The 19,715-nt window shown below is 36.1% G+C and overlaps 1 protein-coding gene across 1 annotated transcript; it reads left to right on the top strand.

Moving 5' to 3' along the window:
- The first annotated feature begins 3,048 nt into the window (after positions 1-3,048).
- RBM46 (RNA binding motif protein 46) lies at positions 3,049-17,965 on the top strand. The gene is made up of 5 exons (XM_035892041.1): positions 3,049-3,199; positions 7,907-8,374; positions 9,733-10,515; positions 16,350-16,409; positions 17,940-17,965. Exons 1-5 carry the CDS (start codon positions 3,049-3,051, stop codon positions 17,963-17,965), a joined length of 1,488 nt encoding a protein of 495 aa, XP_035747934.1.
- The last annotated feature ends 1,750 nt before the right edge of the window (positions 17,966-19,715 follow it).

The raw sequence follows: 19,715 nt of genomic DNA, 5'->3' as shown, positions 1-19,715 counted from the left end.
CGGCGGCGAGGGACGAGGGTGTGAGGAAGAGAGGTCCCCCCGGCCGCCCTCAACGTGCCACGCGGCGGCAGTAGCGCAGGGTATTTCCGGGGCTGTTGGTTTTCTGTCCTTTTTCTCCCTCTCCCACATACCCGTCTTGCTGCCTCAGGTGGCGTTTTCGCTCTGGGGCCTGTCCCTGGTCCGCTTGCTTCCTCCACCCTTCTCTTGTTGTAACTCCTCAGTGCCTCCTCATCTCTGTGGGAGCGCGGTGGGCACCCTCATCGACTCCCACGATTTTAAATTATAGTGTCCCTTTGCTGCTCCTACAGATAACGTTCTTCGTGGGTGAGTGCTTAAGCTCGCTGAGACAAAAGGAAAACTAATTTACCTCTCCTTTGCCCCAGCTTTGTTGTAGACTGTTTCCATACCGTGTTAGGCCTGGAACTGCCGAGAGATTTCCCGATTATGGAATCTCCATGCAGCTTGTAGGCTGTGAAGCACAGTAAATGTAATTCAGTTGCTGAAAGGAGATGGGACACCATTTGTAGCAGCTAGGAATCATGCTGTTACTGCTGTTGGCTGTCGGGGACTTCCTTGTGCTCTACCCTGCTTCCTTTCTGGAATATCATTTCTCAAAGCCAGTTGTTTGGGGATTGGCTTTTTTAATGACTGGTGATGAATGTCATACAGACTTCTCCGGAGTGGTTGCTTGCATGGATTCCTGCCCCAAAATGAATACCAGCTTGATAGAAAAGACAAAATACATGTATCTCCACCAAAAATCTTCTTCTAGGATGGAAAAATTGCAGTTGTGTTTATTCAATCTATTGCTATTCTAATTAAGAGATGTGTAGAGTCTGTTATAATGTCATATGAAGGCTGTTATGCAAAGGATGCACCAAAGAATAGTTTCATTATTACTTTGATTCAAAGCACATTTGAAATGACTAAGCTGTTGGGGGGAAGTAGTCCACCTCTGGACAGTAATGTCATTGCATAACGTGCATAAATGTGGCAGTGGAAGGGGGTTAATCACTACATAAAGGTAGCATGTAAACTTTTGAAAAAAATTAATGTAAAATCATTTTAATTTGAGATACTAGGGTAGCTTCAGTGGAACGTGTAAGTGAAGACTAAAAGGACTAGCAACCATGAGGATGGTTAATGTTTTGAGTATGGAGGCAAAAGCTTGCTTAGCGTGACCAGCAATTGTCTGAAAACCTTTATATATAAAGATGGGTGGGATAACATTTGCTACATTAAGTATGGCTTTATTTTTACTAATTCTTGTTTCTGCTAGTGGTAGGGAGCTACGCAGTTGGCTGTCAGGTAAGATAAATAATCTGTGTAGGTAATGATGCTCATTTGGGTAGTCAAGCTAAAAGTAATAGTTTAGTTTGTACAAAAGCGCCAGAAGTGACAAGCTGAAGAGGAGAAGGTGGCTTCAGACTGTAGAGAAAAGGATGCAATTGTAACTGATTTTGAACTCTTCTTCCCTCCCTTTTGGTAGTGTTCAGTGCAACAAGTTTGAGTTTAATGCGGTGCTTGAGATAATTGGTTTCTTGGGACCTTGAATAGTGGAAGTCTAATGAAGAGACAGGCATGTGAATGCACTCTTTACTGTCCTTGATTTAGTTTCCTTTATTCTCTGCTTTCCAGATACTTTATTAATTGAGTCCTTAACTAGGAAGCCTCATTGTTCAGCAATTACTAGTGAGTTGACAAGAAACATTGTGTGAAATTGAAGCTGGTTTTAACTGGTTTTCTTGGAAAAAATAAACTGCAGAGGTCTCAGGACATTGTTTATTGGAGCCTGATCCTGAAGACAAAGCAAGCTGAAAATACAAGGGACATAAAGAACAAACAGGAGCTGTAGCTTATTCTTCTGGTGGCGATTTTTTGGGTGGCATTTCTTTTGGAGAATGAGTGGCATAGCACTTGGACATACCATTTGGGGAAAGGATTGAAGTGTTGAAGATTGCTTGTATAGGTATTGCTGATCTTAAGGCAGAATATCTTGGGAAAAGAAGATATAAATAGGGGAAGGAAAAAAAAAATCTGACTTGAAAAGTTTTTTGGGTTTTTTTAGGGGCTTGACTAGTAAAGTTGGTCATTACCAAATGGGTTTCTTGGTATGATTGTCTTCCCATCACCTAGTTGACAGAAACCTAAAGCTGTTGTATGAGATCTTGGCATGCCAGGGAAATAGCGAATAGAGCAGCAACAACAGTATTGATAAACTTTTTTAGTTTTGGAAATTATGAAAATGGATAAAGGCATGAAAATAAGGATCCCAGAGGTGGGATTATTTCAACTCCTTACTTTTGCCAGAGAGTTCTGCCTAGTTTTATTATATATTGGTTTTAATTAATTACTTTTGTTCTGAATTCTTTGAATTCTTTATATTAATTAGGCATGGACTTAATGTATTTTTAAGTATTTTTGTACTAAAATACAGTTAAAATCATTAGTATTTCTATAAAATGTAGTAATAAGGAAGTGGAACTTGTACTAGCGTATAAGTCTCTACACAACTGTGATAACATGATTTATGAAAGGATTCATTATTGTACTTGAAAGGCAGCTTACTTAAGAAATAGTTGTAATACCACTTATGAAAGTTTGCATATAGAATATATAGCTGCTGTTTAAAGGTCAAGATTATCACAGTTACAGAACAATGTTTTGAAAGCAAATACTAGATCATAGTAGTTGGATGTAGGATTGAAGCCATATGCTAAACAAAGTCACAGTAAATAGACAAGTATAGCATAAGTTGTTTTTCTGTGCTTTCGTAGCTTCTGTATACATATAACAACTTAGAATGATCTGAATATATAGCTGCTGTTTAAAGGTCAAGATTATCACAGTTACAGAACAATGTTTTGAAAGCAAATACTAGATCATAGTAGTTGGATGTAGGATTGAAGCCATATGCTAAACAAAGTCACAGTAAATAGACAAGTATAGCATAAGTTGTTTTTCTGTGCTTTCGTAGCTTCTGTATACATATAACAACTTAGAATTATCTGAAGTTATGTGCCATGTTCTGTTGAAGCTACTGCAGATATGCATGAGATAAATAAAACTGCAGCAAATGTATGTGGCAAAATCCGAAGTGGCACTCAGAATGAAGCTGCTTTACTGGCCCTGATGGAGAAGACTGGATACAGCATGGTTCAAGAAAACGGGCAAAGAAAATTTGGTGGTCCTCCACCAGGTGAGGATTTATTTTGAGATTACAAAGTTGGAGTTTATTTTCTGTAAGAAGAGCTGTACTGAATCAGACTGAAAATATGTGTAGCCCCATGTCCTGTATGTTGATAGTGACTAGTTTTTTTTTAAGAGTGTAAGAAACTCAATGTGTACAGGGTCCTGATATGCTTTACAGTTTACAGCACTTTTAAGATTTCTTGTGCTAGACTATGTTGAATATTTGCTCTTGGTGGATTTAAGAAGTCACAGCTTTAAAAGGAGCTAAAGTTGCCAGCAAAACAAGTGCGTTGTTGAAAATACTGAGTGTGTTTCATGTGACTGAGAACACGCTTGGAAATGTTTAGTGGCACAGAAGGGACAAACAAGTTGGTGACCACAGGCATAACCTACTTTATTTCTTGTCTTACCACTTGCATTGGCCAAAGCATTTTTTTTACAAACCTCTGTTCTCTGAGATAGCACCAGTGAAGATAATCTAACTAATTTTGTTTTCAGAGTTCACTAATCTGTTCTCTGTATCTAATATAACCCACCCTACCCCCCAGAACCTCATTCTGAGAGGAAAAATTGATAAATGCTGAGCTGCTGGAGCTTTCATCTTTCATTGGATGTATTTTTAACAGCAAAGTACAACGTTCAGTGTTTATTATTCATTTATTATTGTTCTTCCACTTAATACACTGGAAAACAGAAGTTGCTGAGTACCTATCGATGTGTAAGCAGATAACAACAGTTGCTAAAAGTCCCAAAGAATAACGAGGATTGTATTGATGCTATAAAAACTACAATCATCATCTTGGTTAATTTGTGGTGGTTTATTGTTGCAGTGCAAATGGGAGACTTATGCACTTGAACTGGAAAGTTACTGCTGCAGTAAAAACAAACTTTGTCTCTAAAATGTTTTTTTACATGCCCAACTATATTTCCGCTAAAGTTAGTGACAAAAGCAGAATTACGTCTTGCAGTATATGGAAAATACCTATATTGCAATGTGGGAACAGTGGCTATTTGTTTTAGTAAACACTTTTTGGGATGTTACTGCATTGGAAGACTTAATTTTTTCTTGTGTATTAAATGCTGTTTCAAAAATATGTCTAATACTGTAATTAAGTAGTTTAGTAATAAATAATCTCTTGAAATAGCCCTATCGCCTGCTAAAATACTTTTGTCGAAGCTGCTGTTGTGGATTTAGTTTATAGAAAACGCTCACAGGTAGTGCAAGGAGACAACTTTGTTGAGCACTTTAAATTTGCTTGCCAAAATAAATTTAAATGACTCCTAGTTTTAAGTAGGACTGATAAAGGGTGTTTTTGTTTGAAGATGTTGCAAGATCATTCAACTTTAATGCATGCTTATACAAATGCTGGAAACTGGTGAGTTTATCTCGTGCTGAGAAGGCTGAAAGTTTGTGAAATAAATGGATAAACCCCAAATGATTGAATTTGTTATTCTTTTGAGTGAAGACACTTGAACAGATTTTTTTAGCAGGCATATATTTTTTCCTAATTATCTTTTTTTGTCATTATTCACCTATTCAAGAATTAAAACTTACATTAAAAATATGTTAAGAAAATAAGTGGCTTCCAGATCATTTACTTTGAACTTCTGCATATCTTACACGTTTACTTTCAGCTCAGTTATTGTGTTGAGCCTGATGACTTTGGCTAAGATGCATTTTCAGAAAAGTATCTGGGTTTGATTTTGAGAACTCTAACAGGTGGGATTGTCTACTCCTACACTTAGCTTGTTAAGATGGGTAGCATCTTTCTTCCTGAATTTGGGCTTTATTTGTAGTCTGAAATATTTTTTTTTTTAAATTTTCATGATGAAATACCTAGTACACCTAGTACTCTATAATAATGCTATGTCAGTTACCTTTATCCTAACATTTCTTGTTACTCTGATGAAATGAATCAAATGCCTTAAATCTTTATGAAGCATTTCTTTTATTTTGAATAATTTTTCCAACAGCAATGTACAAGAATTTTGCCATTAGTCCAGGTTGTATCACATGGAGTACAGTAAACTCTTCAAGTCAGATTATGTACTTACGCAAGCAGAAAGAAGGAAAATTCATTGTGCTACTGTTTCAGTTAATTTTCACTTGCAGCTTGTGATCCCGTATCTTTATAAACATGATCATAAGTATGAACTGTATTGCTCATTGCTATATGTAGCTGCCCCAAAATGATTTCTTTTTGGAAGTTTTTCCTGTATAAAATTATGTACATACTTTTACTAGACTATATAAAATAGGTAAATGGAGCCCTGTGAAATTATTTTGAAAATGGCACTGAAAAAAGAACTGCAGGGCATCACTGACTACTTTCTGAGGGCTCAGCCTGTTTATTTAATAAATTTTTTACTTTATAATTATGATTTTTAATTAGAACATCAGGCAATATTAAGTGTATTTGTTTGGTAAAGTTCCTTTTATCAATGAAATTTGTTAATCTTTTCTGAAACTAGATGTATTTGACAAGGTGTATCTTTCATAAATATGTTCACTGACATTAATTATATACCTCTCCTTTAATTCTTCATGTATTTTCATACTTGCTTAGGGTGGAAATTACCCTAAGTTACTAGTAATGGTTTTCTAGGTCAGATGAGTCTTGAATGTTTGAGATGGTTTATAAGAAATTACAATTACTGTTTGTAAATGAAGTTTCACTGTGGATTTTGCCTAAGATGTGGTTTCTATAAGCTTGTGTTACTGCTAAAGGAGATGGTCTCACTGTCAGGTTTGTTTTCCTTGTTTTCCTATTACCATCTTGTTTATCTGACTGGCACATTATCCAGAACAAGCAGCTGATATGGTTCAAAATTACCGTAAAAAAAATTTCCCCCTCCCCCGCCTCAATTGGCAGCAGCACAGTTCTTGTTGAACTTGTACCACTCGTGGAAAATGTATCTGTGTAGTTTAAAAAAAAAAAAAAAAAAAAAAAGTAAGTGAATTTTCATTGCTTTGGTTTGGTCCTCTGGTTAGATTGCTGCAGATGTAATGATGTCATTAGGTATGTAAGCCATTAGAATTATACGGAAGAAAATTTGAGATGGCATGGATCTCACTAACAGTGGGAGGACTATAACTATAATGTTGATTGCCGTTTGATTACGAGAACTGCTGCAAAAAAAGGAATCCCAAAATCTACGATCCAGTGATGACTGGGTACTTGATTCAAGGAAACTCTCTGGTCAATTGGTAACTACTTGAGGAATGGTGCTTTTGGTGAACTGTTTCCGTGTTTGCTCTGTTAAATACATGTTGCTCGTTGGCAACTGTGCCACAGACCAGGTTTTCTTTAAGTCGGGAGTCATAACTTACTCACAGTTGGCAGTAATGTGTTGTAATCCTAAATTGGTATGCAGCTTTAAAATTAGAAGGTGGGCTTTTTGAATGGCAGATGGCTTTTACTTATTGAGAATCACTGTTTAATCAGTTACTGGGCTGATGATGATGGTAAAAGTTTGTCTAGTTAATAAATGAACATTGTTACTTAATTTCATGATTTTCCTACACAGTCAAGCATAGCCTCCTCCCTTTTTTTCCTGACTAAGGTGTGCAGTTGCTTTTGTCTTTGGTGCTTCTAAATGACATGCTGTTGATTTATGTGTTTTTATGTGGGCAACTGACTGGCATGATGTGAGAGATGGCAGTACTAACTTGCCATGTCTTGTCAGACCTCATCTGAAGTGGTCATAAATGTTTATATAGCTGAAAATTATGAAGATTTGGACTGTTGCATGAAACAGAGCCAAACTTTTTCCTAAATAAGCCATGGCAGCGTGGCTCCAAATTCATGTCAATTCTGATGCCTTCGTAGCTTCCTTGTGTACCATGTAGTTCTTAGTTTACAGTTTATAGCTGAAAATTTATTCTGTGTACATATGCATTTTTACATTATCTGTTGAAGGTGCCTTTCAGTGTATATGGCAGAGATATAAAAGAGTGTCCTTGACTTAAGGACAGAAGCATGGATCTTCCTGTAACTTTCACATGTGAACTAGGGACTTACTTGTTCTGTGGATTTTTATTTTACTGCTTTTTTTCTGCCATCCAGCTCCAGCTTGTGAAAACTGTGGCCTGTTTTTAAAGGAAAAGTGTTAAGTCTTTTTGGCTACTGGAGGAAGGATAGCTCCATATCCTACCTTCCTTAGGGAATGCTGTTTTAGTGGATGAATGGAGAAGGTGGAAGAGAAATGTTTGGACCTTTTTAATGATGTCAAGGAAAATAAAAAAACTGCGCTGGGGACCCTGACCAAAATTTCTTAAAATATGGGCAAGAAGTACAGAGAAACATTTGCAACTTTAAAATGTTAGAGTCGAAGATAAACTTAAGTTCTTTCTCAGTTATCACCTATCAGTTGTATTAATAAGTGGCATACAATTTTAAGGGGGAAAAGGGATTGAAATGTAGACTCTTACAGCAAACTTATCAGTGTTTTAAATAATGCAAGGTTCAGTGGGTTGTTGTACAGATTCTGGTGAAAGAACCAGAAGACGGAATTAAAAGAAATTAAAAAATGCCATAAGCCCACAATTTATTTTTAAACATAACAAAAAAAAAAAAAGAAATAATGGATGAGAATATGCCAGTTTTTAATTGAGACTAAAAATAAATAACTCCCACCTCCAAGTTATGGAGGAGGGGGAAGTGCACCTATTTGGCATTTGTACTAAGGTTGTTGTTGGACAATTTCTTTTAAGGTTGGGAAGGTCCTCCACCGCCTCGTGGATGTGAAGTTTTTGTGGGTAAGATTCCTCGTGATATGTATGAAGACGAATTAGTTCCTGTTTTTGAGAGAGCTGGGAAGATCTATGAGTTCAGACTGATGATGGAATTCAGTGGTGAGAATCGAGGCTATGCTTTTGTGATGTACACTACCAAAGAGGAAGCCCAGCTAGCCATCAAGATTCTTAATAATTATGAAATTCGTCCAGGAAAATTTATTGGTGTCTGCGTAAGCTTGGACAACTGCAGGCTATTTATTGGAGCAATTCCAAAAGAAAAGAAGAAAGAAGAAATACTGAACGAAATGAAGAAAGTTACGGAAGGAGTGGTGGATGTCATTGTTTATCCAAATGCCACTGACAAAACTAAAAATCGTGGCTTTGCTTTTGTAGAATACGAATCTCACAGAGCAGCTGCAATGGCTAGAAGGCGGCTAATCCCAGGTAAACCTATTTGTAATTAAATTGAGTTTGGGGGGGAGTATCTATCTCCATTTTATGTGTGTGTGGGGTGGATTGTCTCTGTTTTCCTTTCTTTGAGGTATTTTGAGAGTTCGAAAACTGCAGTAGTGCCTTTCAGCTTAAGAGGACTTTTGTTTTGGTTCATGAACTGGAGTTTTTCTGTTTGGGGTTTTTTGGTGTTTTTGTTTGATTGTTTTGTTTTTTCTTTAAAGAAGTAGAAATTTAAGGAGTTCTGAGAATGAAAGAGCAGACATCTGTTTGATAAACACAAGTTACATTAATTTACACCAAGATAGGTATTTGGTTGGGCACACATCCAGTTTTCATTTGCATGCACTAGTCTTTGCACATGAATTCTCTTAAAGCTGAGCTTAAACATAATGCTTGGAATGTTTACTTTATTTTCTTTGAGTGTCATGAGTGATGTTTCATATTTTAAAAATGGTTGAAAGTAGGTCTTTAATCTTTTACTAGAAAATAATTTTAAGAGTTTAAAAAGTAGAAGACAACTTCTTCTTTGCAGCTTATTTCATACCTTTTGAGGGGAGGGCAAGTAGAAGGGATTAAATGTACTGAAAGAGGAGACCCTAGGTAAAGGTACAGTCAAAAAAGGAAATCACAGAAGAGAAAGGGAGAGAAATTAAATAGGGAGGAAATGAAACAATGTAGTTGGAGAAGCAAAGTCATTAGGACAGATAATAGGGCATTGGCCTTGCTGAAATGAATGGTAAAACTCCCTGTATTTATTAAGGCTGAGATTTAGGCAAGTCTTGCATTAATTGCTGACAGACTTACATAGGCCTTGCAAAGTAATGGGAGAAATATGGCTGGATCACTGAATGGGAAATAAACTAGGTGTGTGATACTGAAACTGTTGGCTTGAAATGAGTAATGGTGGAGGTTTTTTAGTTTATGGTTTTGGTGTCTGCTGCAACATGGAGTAAGGCTTGTGCTAGTGCATATACGCTTAGATTACTTTCTCTTTTTAAGGTGGTAATATTATTGAAGATGCTTTGTTTACTAACTAGTAAAATAATATGTTGCTTATGATTGCTTTCTATATGTGTGTATATGCATGTCACAAAATCACGAAGTCTGTGTATTGACAGCTTATGGTGCTTAATGAACCCAGAGGGTACCGATAGAACATTTTGGATTTTTGCAGTCTTATTTTCTTTAATAATTTCAAGTAGTAATATTTCACATGTTATGCTTAAGTAGATACTGGCAACAAAAAGTTTCAAGTGGCATGCGCCATGTTTGCTTTTTCTAGAGGTAGTTGATAATGATTTTGTTTTCCTTTGCATATTTCTTATTAATGTAATGCTTCTTTGCCATAGGAACATTCCAGCTCTGGGGTCATACTATTCAAGTAGACTGGGCAGACCCGGAGAAAGAAGTTGATGAAGAAACCATGCAGAGAGTTAAAGTATTATATGTAAGGAATTTAATGATATCTACCACAGAGGACACAATTAAAGCTGAATTCAACAAGTTCAAGCCAGGAGTAGTTGAGCGTGTAAAGAAGCTGAGAGACTATGCTTTTGTTCATTTTTTCCACCGAGAAGATGCAGTTGCTGCTATGTCTGTAATGAATGGAAAGTGCATTGATGGAGCTAGTATTGAGGTAACACTGGCAAAGCCAGTTAACAAAGAAAGTACTTGGAAGCAGCATTTTAATGGTCAGATAAGTCCAGGTTCTGAAAATCTCTTAGGGTTTCCTAACAAAGAAGATGGTCATCAAAAATCCTTAGGTAAACCAGCAAGTCTTTCAGTTCATCTTAATGGTCAGCACAGTCCAGGCCCTCCTGAAGTTGAAAGATGTACATACCCTTTTTTCCCAGGAATAAAGCTTACTCCAATTAGCATGTATTCTTTAAAATCCAGTCACTTCAGCTCCGCAGCAATGCATCTGGATTATTTTTGCAATAAAAATAACTGGGCACCACCAGAATACTACTTGTATTCAACCACAAGTCAGGATGGGAAAATACTCTTGGTGTACAAGGTGCTTATTCCTAGTATTACAGACGGTTCCCAGAGTTACTTCATGCCAGACAAACTCTGTGCAACAGTAGAAGGTGCAAAGGAATTGGCAGCACAGTTCACACTTCTACATCTAGGTAAGCATAAATGCTTTCAATTAGTTCTTAAAAACTGAGTCTAGAAAAGTTACTTTAAAATTGTTCTTTGTGTATATATCTCAGCTTGTGTGTGTGTCTTTCATATAAAGTATAGGTTAGTCTACAGAAGAATTGTTTCTTATATAGTCAGATCAGAGCACTGAAGAAACACTGTGTACATATCTGTTCAGTGTAATGCTAGGGTCATTTTTGCTTTCATTTATTTACCGTAATGATTTATAAGGAAGAAGTAGGTGACTTGTTAAGTGACTTAGGTATAAGGTCATCTGTGTGATGATTATGGTGCTGAAAAATTTATTTGAAAGGCTGTCTCTGTTCTTGATTTATTATCAGTAGGGGAAACAGAAGTGGTAGATCCATATTCAGGTGAATAAATATTTTTAGGTATCTTTTCTGATTCCTCTTTATAGACATTCTTAAGGCTATAGCAGAGTATCATTACATGGCTCTGCATGTATTATCTTTGGGTAAAGAGTGCTGTCATTTAGTCGTGTGTTTTGTTTTTTTTTTTAAACCAGAAAATGAGAGAAAATAGGGATACAGTTATTCTTAATTACTTTCTAAGTCTAGGATCTTCATTTATATATATTCCATTTCTTAAAATCAGAATGCAGCTACCAGAAAAGGGAAGTTTTTATATTATAAAAACCTATAGTAAAATCTGTTCTTTTCATAGCTAAGACAACGGATCACTGCAGTTCTGACAGAGTTATCCCTCTTGCTTTGTAAAGTGAAATACATAAATAATATAAAACGTAACACTTTTGCCATCTAGATCCTGCCCAGCATTTTTCAGAACATTGAGCACACAGCATTCAGAACACAGAACTGATTTCTAGTGCCAGGTTGTTTCATTAGTAATCACAGTCATCATATGATCAAACTTCATCCTCAGAGAAATCAGAAATTTGTTTTTTTGGTGCTCTGAATTGAAGGCTGTTACAGACCCATACCATAGTGGTTTGAAAACTCATACTTCCAGGCAAGGCTTTGTGCAATTTATTCCACTTGTTCTTTTGACCAATTTATCTTCTGCTTAGTTAGCTCTTTTTCTCTTTCTGGCCTGTACATCCTGGTATATTTGAAGATGAGATAGGATTGATCTTTGTAATTTTGCAAGTATTATGAACAATCATGTACTTTCTCTTATCTGCTGAGTAATGTTCTCGTGTCTTGGTGGCATGGTTTCTTTCAGCATGACTAGATCGGTAGATGCTGTATCATGAAATGAATTCTTGCTAGTCTTTGTAGAACAACATTTTTCTTTCATTAAAGGAAAAAAAACATTTCTAATGAATCCTAGAGCCAGAGGTTTGGTTTTTTTTTTCTTTCTGTGACAAATTACATTGGAGATGATAGGCTTGTTGAGATATTACAAACTAGTGTCTTGTCTAATTGTGTGTAGAAAGCTGGGGGTTTTTTGGGGTTTTTTTGTTGTTTGGTGTTTGTGTTTTTAGTGTGGGGTTTTTTTTTTTTGTTGGGTGTTTTTGTTTGGTTGGGTTTTTTAAATTCAGAATTGGGGCAATGCCAGAGTTGTTTGGGAGGAAGTGTTTTGGTTTTTGGAGCTGTAGCAGGCAAGCCCTTTCCAAGTTTCTTATAATCTAGGAAGTTCAAACAGGTTGTGCTTCAGTTACTATTATTTCAGTTTATTAATAGACTGCTGTGGTTTTTTTTACATTTGAGTTTAGACCATCGGCCTTCTTAACCCATGGTTTGAAAGGAGTGGCATTCTCGGTGGATAGCACCTATGGTGTGTGGGCCAGGCAGTGTGTGAGGCATCAGACTTGGTGATCCTGTATAGTGCAGCTCTGGATAGAAGCCCAATGAGATTGTACAATACAGTAAATAATCCTTTTCTGATTAGCTGTGCATGCATACAGGGCCCAGGACTTCATCCGCAAGATTTAAAGCCTGATTTTGCTTTAGGAATGGGAAGAGGAGAAATGAGAACAGATTATTTACTAAAATGCTTTTACTTAATAATTTTGGCCCAGTGAAACTAGATTTTCAGGGAAATGGAAGCAGAAATAGTAACTGAAAGGTTAAGTGGAGTCCTGTGTTAGTGGTGATGGCTTCTGTTCCTGAGAAATGCTTTAAAAGGACTTTGCTTTTCACCTCTTCCACCCCTTCTTTTTTATTTTTTTTCTTCTTTATTTTTCTCACCTGTTCTAGTTTTGGTGGATTGGAAAAGCTACTGTGGACAGCAAATTGTTAAAATACTGTTGCCACCCATCTCTTCCTAATACTGCTAATTAGCACTTGTTCTGGAAGTCTCTTGATACTTAGGCTGTGGTGACACTTTTCTTTTGGATGCAGTTTGTAGCAAACTTATTTCAGGCTTGACTGTGATGCCTTTTTTTGCAATGCATGGCTGAAATGTAAACAAGCTTTTTCTTCTTGCTTACAATCTTCCTTCTTCTTGGTCTTGTTTTTGCATGCCCAGAAGGTCTTAGAGGAAGAAGAATCTCCAAAATGCAAAGCCTTATACATTGTCTCCACTTCAGCAGTGATTGTTTTGCATTAGTAGGTCACCTCTTGAAGGTGATACTTCCAGATTGTCAAAGTGATCAGAATTATTTATTTTTAATAATAAACCAGCTAAGTATCTGTGCCTGGTTTTGTACACACTGTGGGGGGCATTTTAGTGGTTGAGTGTCTTTCATTTTTTTCTAGCTATGAAAATTAGGGGCCATACCTTTATAACCCGTGTAATCCTGAACGCAAAAGATAAAAAGGATGCTAACCTCGAAATAGTGGTGTGAGGCTCTCCTTTAAAGAAGAATGAAGACAGCTTCCGGTTCTGTGCTTGACCATGCATACCTGTCCATTTTGTGGCTTACCAATAGCATTATCTAAAGATAATATTTTCTATCTTACACTTCTTTGGGAAAGAATCACCAGAACAGTTAAAAAAATTAGACTAAGAGTATTCACAGCTATGGTCAAATCCAGAATGCAGTGAAGTTTAAAAAAATGAAGGAAGTATGTGTTGAGATTTTTATCTCTGCAATTATAGTTACAAGTGCTATAGGGAAAACATTTTAAGGTGAGTTTAACAGTATTTTAAAGCTTTTTAGCACTTCGGTATGCCATATGATCACAATTAACATGAATTCTTACTTAGCTGAATTCCCAAATCCCAGGTTTGTTTTTTTTTTTTAGAGCTGTCCACCTAACGGCCTAGTGCTGGTAATGCTGTCTTGTTATCTTTGAACTATAAAACCTTTTTCTTTTGATGGCCTCTGTGCATTCCTGTTTCTGAGGATTTGGCCCTGGACAAAGATCATGAAGAGCCCGATTTCAAAGCAGACATACATGGCTGACTTTTGAAAGATACACCTCTTTCATGCTGATGAAAACCTTCTTTTTGATGTTGGCATTATTGCGATACTGAAACATAGCCCTAAGGAGTCTAGAAATAGAATTTCTTTTCCCTGTCTGATCTACAGAAGTTGTTTTTGTTCCAACTTAATATGTATTATGTTGAAAGAAACATCTGGAGCTAAAGACGAGTTGCTAGATGTGCCAGAGGATCTCTCCTTCTCACTGAAGTGTCTTGTATGGCTTGGCATGTTGAATGATGCTGCATGGATGTATGTGTTGTGGGTGGTGGGGTTTGTTTTGTTTGTTTGTTGTGTTTTTATAAGTAGCAGTGATTTTGAAAAAAGTCTGAGCCTGTTTCTTCTTGGATGCAACTTACTATAAGCATGAGTGATAAAGATGACACAGGGAATAATTCCTTCTGGTAAGTAACTTCTCCTACAGGAACTTAATTTTTTTTGCCCACTTAATTTTTGATGATGTGTACAGTTTTTTTTTTTTTTTCTTTTTAAAGCATATAAGCAGACTGAGGTAAGTGAATGAGAAAGGGCTGCCTTGATAGAAATTTAAAATTGGATTGTTATGATTGATTAATAATCTCAAAGCACTCTGGCTTTTTTTTTTTTTTGGTGATTCATATTTCTGTATTTACTTTCACATAACAATACTTGGTTGTTACTGCATACAGTAGTCTTGAACAGACAGCAGTACAACAATTAACCACTTGGTGTCACCTGAATATTTTGAAAATGACGCTTGGAGAAAATACAGAAAGCTATGATTTCACTGAAAGATGAACGAGCTATATTTTAATGTTACTAGATAAATCATGAACAAATCAAGGAAGTGAAAAAAACTTAAGCTTGTTTAAATATATGGAAATTACATGTCTGGATGTCCATTTGTGAGAAGGGAGCAGAGCTACATGTTGAAGTTCCAGAAGGTGAATGTCTGGGTGGGGGGCAGGGAACAGCATAGGAAAAAAACCTGACTGCCCCGCAGAAGAAAGTCATACCTTTTCTATTAATTTTAATCTAATTTTAACACAAATAAGGCTGCGTCTTTAGAATTTACACAGCACTTTAGTGTTGTTTGCAAAACGGCGCTTGGCTGTTAAATGTGGTTGCCTGTCCTGGAGGCTGGCCAGGTGTGAGGCAGCTCCAGTTTGGAGACTGTAGAATTGTGCTAATTAACACAGACTCTATATTCCACCTTTGGTCCAGAAGCAGTGTTAGTGCAGAATCAATCCCAAAATAGGAGCTGTTATTTGTCATTCAGGTCCTTTGCGTCAGTAATGTAGCTTTGTTGCTTATGGCTCTGGCTCATCCAGCTAACTTCGGAGTATAGGTGGAAGAGAACTCGAAGTTGCATAGATACGCTATGAATTGTAGGAGAACTTCCACCTCCCTTTCTTTAGTAAGAGTAAACATCTGAACCCTGGGAAAGCAGAACGTTTTTCTGAGAATGATTGTGGTTTTATTCTGGGTTTTTGTTTTGTTGTCACTTACTGCTGGTGGAATTCCATTGGTTTAAGGAAATAACAGAAAATGTCAGAACCTCTTTGGAGTCCTGAGGATAACGCCCTCTGTAGCAAAGGCTGAATTCTAGGGAGTTCTCTTTGTACTGAGTCTGACATAAGGGAGATGGGGAAGAAGGAAAGAAGTTTTGGTAAAGTCTACTCAGTTTTGGGGATCTGCCAGGTTTTAGACGTGTATTCCACAATACGGTATTTTTTGTTCACTCATACATGCTATTCCATGTGGCATCTCACTGAGACACAATTTAAGAAATTAATTTTTAGGTAGAAGAGAGTATTTAAAAGTATTTAACAAAGTATTTAAAAGAAAATATACTGATAATCTCTGAATCAAGGAAAAGCATTTTAATAACTATAGCACATAAATAATAGTTTAATTCCAGTTCACCATATGGAAAGTATATAGGAAACTATGGAAAAAGGTGGAGTAAGCATTATATCTTACTGCTATGAATTCACTTGTTTAAGCTTCTTAAATACTGCATGCAGTAGCAATTTACAAGTCAAGGATAAAACTTGTATAAACTAGTTCGAGAGTCTGTACACAGCATCTGGGTCTTGGAACAAATGTATCAGTAGACCGCTGTCCTAGATTTTGGACATGAAACTTAAAGGTATCACAGTTCAAGTGAAATGTTTTTATTTTACTGTTTTGTTGTGGGGATTTTCCTTACTTCAACACTGCCTTAGTTTGCTTTATCAAAATTAAGTATATTGTTGTTGGAACAAGCAACAGCCTGGTTCAAAAAGTAAAATGTTTATTTGACAAACAAAGCCAGTAATTTCTGTATTTTTTTTTTAGAGATGATAAGTGGTGATTGGTGGTGGTTTTATTTTTTTTTTTAAGTGATTTTTAGAAAGGCTCAGAGTGTAGTATAGGATGTTCCTTAACAGTATGAATTTAGAAGTCTTAAATATTTATCAGATGACTTACACATAATGGTTTTTATCACAGCCCCTGAGCAAGCATATGTAACTTTGCTGTCCCTGAATGCAGCATGGTGGGATAGTAGAGGTGAGTGAACCTCCCAGGATTGTTTGGTGCAGGTTTTTGCCCCTTCAAAGAAAGACATTGTTTTAGGGCTGTTTATTAGAGAAGTTGGTCTCAAGGTTATATCCCCACGTACATACCTCTGAGAAGGCTTGTAGAAATACTCTGTCCAGTTTCCTTTTCTTTCAAAGGAGACCATAGCTGTACTGCTGTAGACTGGATAATGGATCACCTAGTTTGATGTTCACATGGATTGTGCAGCGCAAAGGAAGGTTATGGTTTTTACTCCTAAGACTCCTGATTTTTTCAGTAATTTCTAAATTATTTGCTTTTCCTACTTGAATTTAAATTTATGTTCAGAAATGGAGTTGTTACCACACTGGTGACTTGGACTATTTCTTTGGATAGTCAACTTCATGTAAAAGAGAGAGGCTAATGTCTCCTTTGATTTGCAAAAAGTGTTATTTTTAACTGTCTGCATTTTATGCTACAAGGGTAAATGTTCTCTTTTGTCGACTATGCTATTATGGATGAATTTAAGTGTGGATGTCTATCACTTCTGAGGCCTCTCTCATTTTTTAAAAAGGGGATTACCATCTTCTCTGGGTGTCATGAGATTGGTTTTTAAAAGCTTATAAGGCACTTTGAAAATAGCATTAAATCCACGCTTGGTGTTAACTTTACTGCTGGAAGCTTCTAATCTGAGTCACCCAGGATTTGTCCTGAAGATTCAGTTATTTTTCTATTGCTGCTGTTTATGGACAGGGAACATACATTTGTTAAATCTGGGCCTGTGTGGAAGAACTTGAAGAAAAATAAGTAAAAAAGATACAACAGTGCTGGACTATGTTTATCCATGAAATAACGTGACTGACTTCAGTAGAGTCAGTTGCTTCAAACCAGGACTGAATTTACTGCCCTCTTCTAGCCCTTTGATCACCACAATGAAGTTGGGTTTTGTTTATGCAGTGTGTTTGGCAGAACTTGGTACTTAGTTAATAGTATACCCAGACCTGAAGTGTTAAATATGCAATATGAAAGATTGCTGCAAGGTGATACGTGTGACATGTGCAACACATTAATAGAACTCAGAACAGTGTTCTAATATGCACATTAAAGTTGTCTTCATTAATACTTTGTGTTCAGTGGAGGTGAAACAAAAGGTCAAAAAAATTGTAAAGTTTGGTTAAAAATATATATAGGCTGAGAAAATACTTATGTTCAGTACTGAAGAATGGGGTTTTTATTAAAGTATGTAAGGCTTTTAGGAAAAAACCCCTGGGATTACTAATTTCTCATTTTTCATTTCTCTTTTTTACTAGGTCCTTTCTGATATTGCTTGAACTGTTGACAAAATAACTTCTTAATTAATAAATAATTAAATAAGTATTAGGGGTGCAGCAGAAAGGGAAGAATACAACATTGGCATAAGGCTGTGAATACTTTCTTTATACCATTATCCCAAGCTCCTTAATAGTTAAGTTCATCTTGGAATATAGGTAATGCAGTATGTTTGCCAAAATCAAAAGTCTCTTTCTCTGTCTTTTTCTGCAGTCAACTGTACACCTTACTTGGCCTGAATTGCCCTGAAGACAAAAAGGTTGGAATATGTTGCTTTGGATCTTCCCACAAAAGAAAAAAGAATACCACACTGATACATAATTACCAGAAATTCACATTAAATGTTTATTAATGAATAATTCTTTAAAGCACATGTGTGTATTAAACATTTCACTTGAAAGATTAGTGAAATTGAATGTTAAATTATTTTGGTTAAGTTGATTGAATTTGTTTTGAAAAGATAATTTGTTTAAAATATTATTACCTGTAATAGTTTATACAACAGTAGTTTATTTTTAGTGTTGAAATAATTTGCTACTATTCCTACCCTTGTATTTTGAGTTTCATGTAGAATTTTTACATCTTCTGTTGTACGTAATAAATCTTGAGCAAACATAAAAAAACCCAAAACAACCAAAACCAGATCACCCTGGGACCCCTGTCTTTTCATACATGAACATACATAGTATGAAACTTAAATACCACACTCTGATTTGTTTCTGTAACCTGATGCAAAATTTTATAGGAAGAACATGTCCGACGTCCTTTGCTTCTGGTATAGCATTACATTAGTGGAGGAGTGGTATTTCAAAGGACTTTATGTCAAAGTACCATCAGGCTACATGAGATATGTTGCTGTAGTCATAACATTGAGGTTCAATACCTTTAGATAATTCTTTAAGACAAAAATTGGCAAAAAAAAAAAAAAATCCTGACACATAAAAATTGCATTTAGTTTTACATACCATCACTAAGGTGCATTTCCTGTTGTCCACACCTCTCTGCTGGGACACGTGCGTGCTTCTGTGTTCGCAGAGGCTTTATCCAGATGATCCCTCCTAACCAGCGCTTCTACTTGCCCGTGGTAGCTATGTTGAACAGCAGCTTGCTCACTTTCTAATCAGGCCATGTTCTTCTTAAAAAACATCATTTAGCATTAAACTGAAAATAGTTTTCAAGTTTTTAAATCGGGTATATGTAATTCATTTTGAGTAAGCCATTTTTATTGCGACTGTTCAGCATTTCTCAGTAAAGTGCTTTATTTATTGAATGACAAAAATAACACCTTTTTTTTTCCCCCCCTTTTTTAAAATCTGAAACTAATACACAAGATCATCCTTCTCTTTGAATTTGGCATATAGTTTCAGCTCCTGGTCAAGGAATGGGCCAAGTGGCATCTGTTAAGAGTCTAAGGGCCTGACCTATGCAAGTACTGGTTGTAAGCTGTTTTATCTGAAAAGTGTTTGTCAAAATGGAATATTATGTAGACAGAAAACGAAGCAATGGAAAGATTTAAAGTTGAATAATTTTTCTTAAAAGCAGTCAACTATTGTGATCGATTACATATTTCAGTTAAACATGTTTCATCAGCATATTAAATAGTCTTTTTTGGTGTTAATTTAGGTGCAGTTACAGCAGTTTAATTTTATTTGCATTTGATATTAGCTATGTAGTAGTTGTTTTAAGTGTTGCAATTTTTAATGTTGAAATCATGTGTTTGACTTCTGTACTTGAATTAACATTCATATTAAACTTATGCTGTTAATATTTGGTGTCTGTAAAAAATACTTACTTTACACATGGTACCTTCACAGACAGACTTTGCAGGATTCACTTTGCTTTCTCTGCTAGCAAGCTTTGGCCAGAGGCTCCAGTACAGGTGCTTTGCTGAACAAGAGAAAGGGTAATTAAGTAAGTGTCTTAGTGAAACCTTGAAAAAAGAAAAGTAATTTTTAAAAAGCAAGTTTGCTTAGTAGCATCTGTCACATT

The sequence above is a fragment of the Egretta garzetta genome, unplaced genomic scaffold, assembly GCF_000687185.1.
Source record: "Egretta garzetta isolate BGI_Z169 unplaced genomic scaffold, ASM68718v1 scaffold114, whole genome shotgun sequence".
In the NCBI taxonomy this organism is placed as follows: Eukaryota; Metazoa; Chordata; class Aves; order Pelecaniformes; family Ardeidae; genus Egretta; species Egretta garzetta.
This window is presented reverse-complemented; position numbering and strand designations above follow the sequence as displayed.

What these genes read in the sequence shown, in the direction of transcription:
- RBM46 (XM_035892041.1), top strand. Translation starts at nt 3,049, where the DNA reads ATGCATGAGATAAATAAAACTGCAGCAAATGTATGTGGCAAAATCCGA. An exon ending in ATTTGGTGGTCCTCCACCAG is followed by an intron (nt 3,200 to 7,906) that starts GTGAGGATTTAT and finishes ATTTCTTTTAAG; the next exon opens with GTTGGGAAGGTCCTCCACCG. An exon ending in TAGAAGGCGGCTAATCCCAG is followed by an intron (nt 8,375 to 9,732) that starts GTAAACCTATTT and finishes TCTTTGCCATAG; the next exon opens with GAACATTCCAGCTCTGGGGT.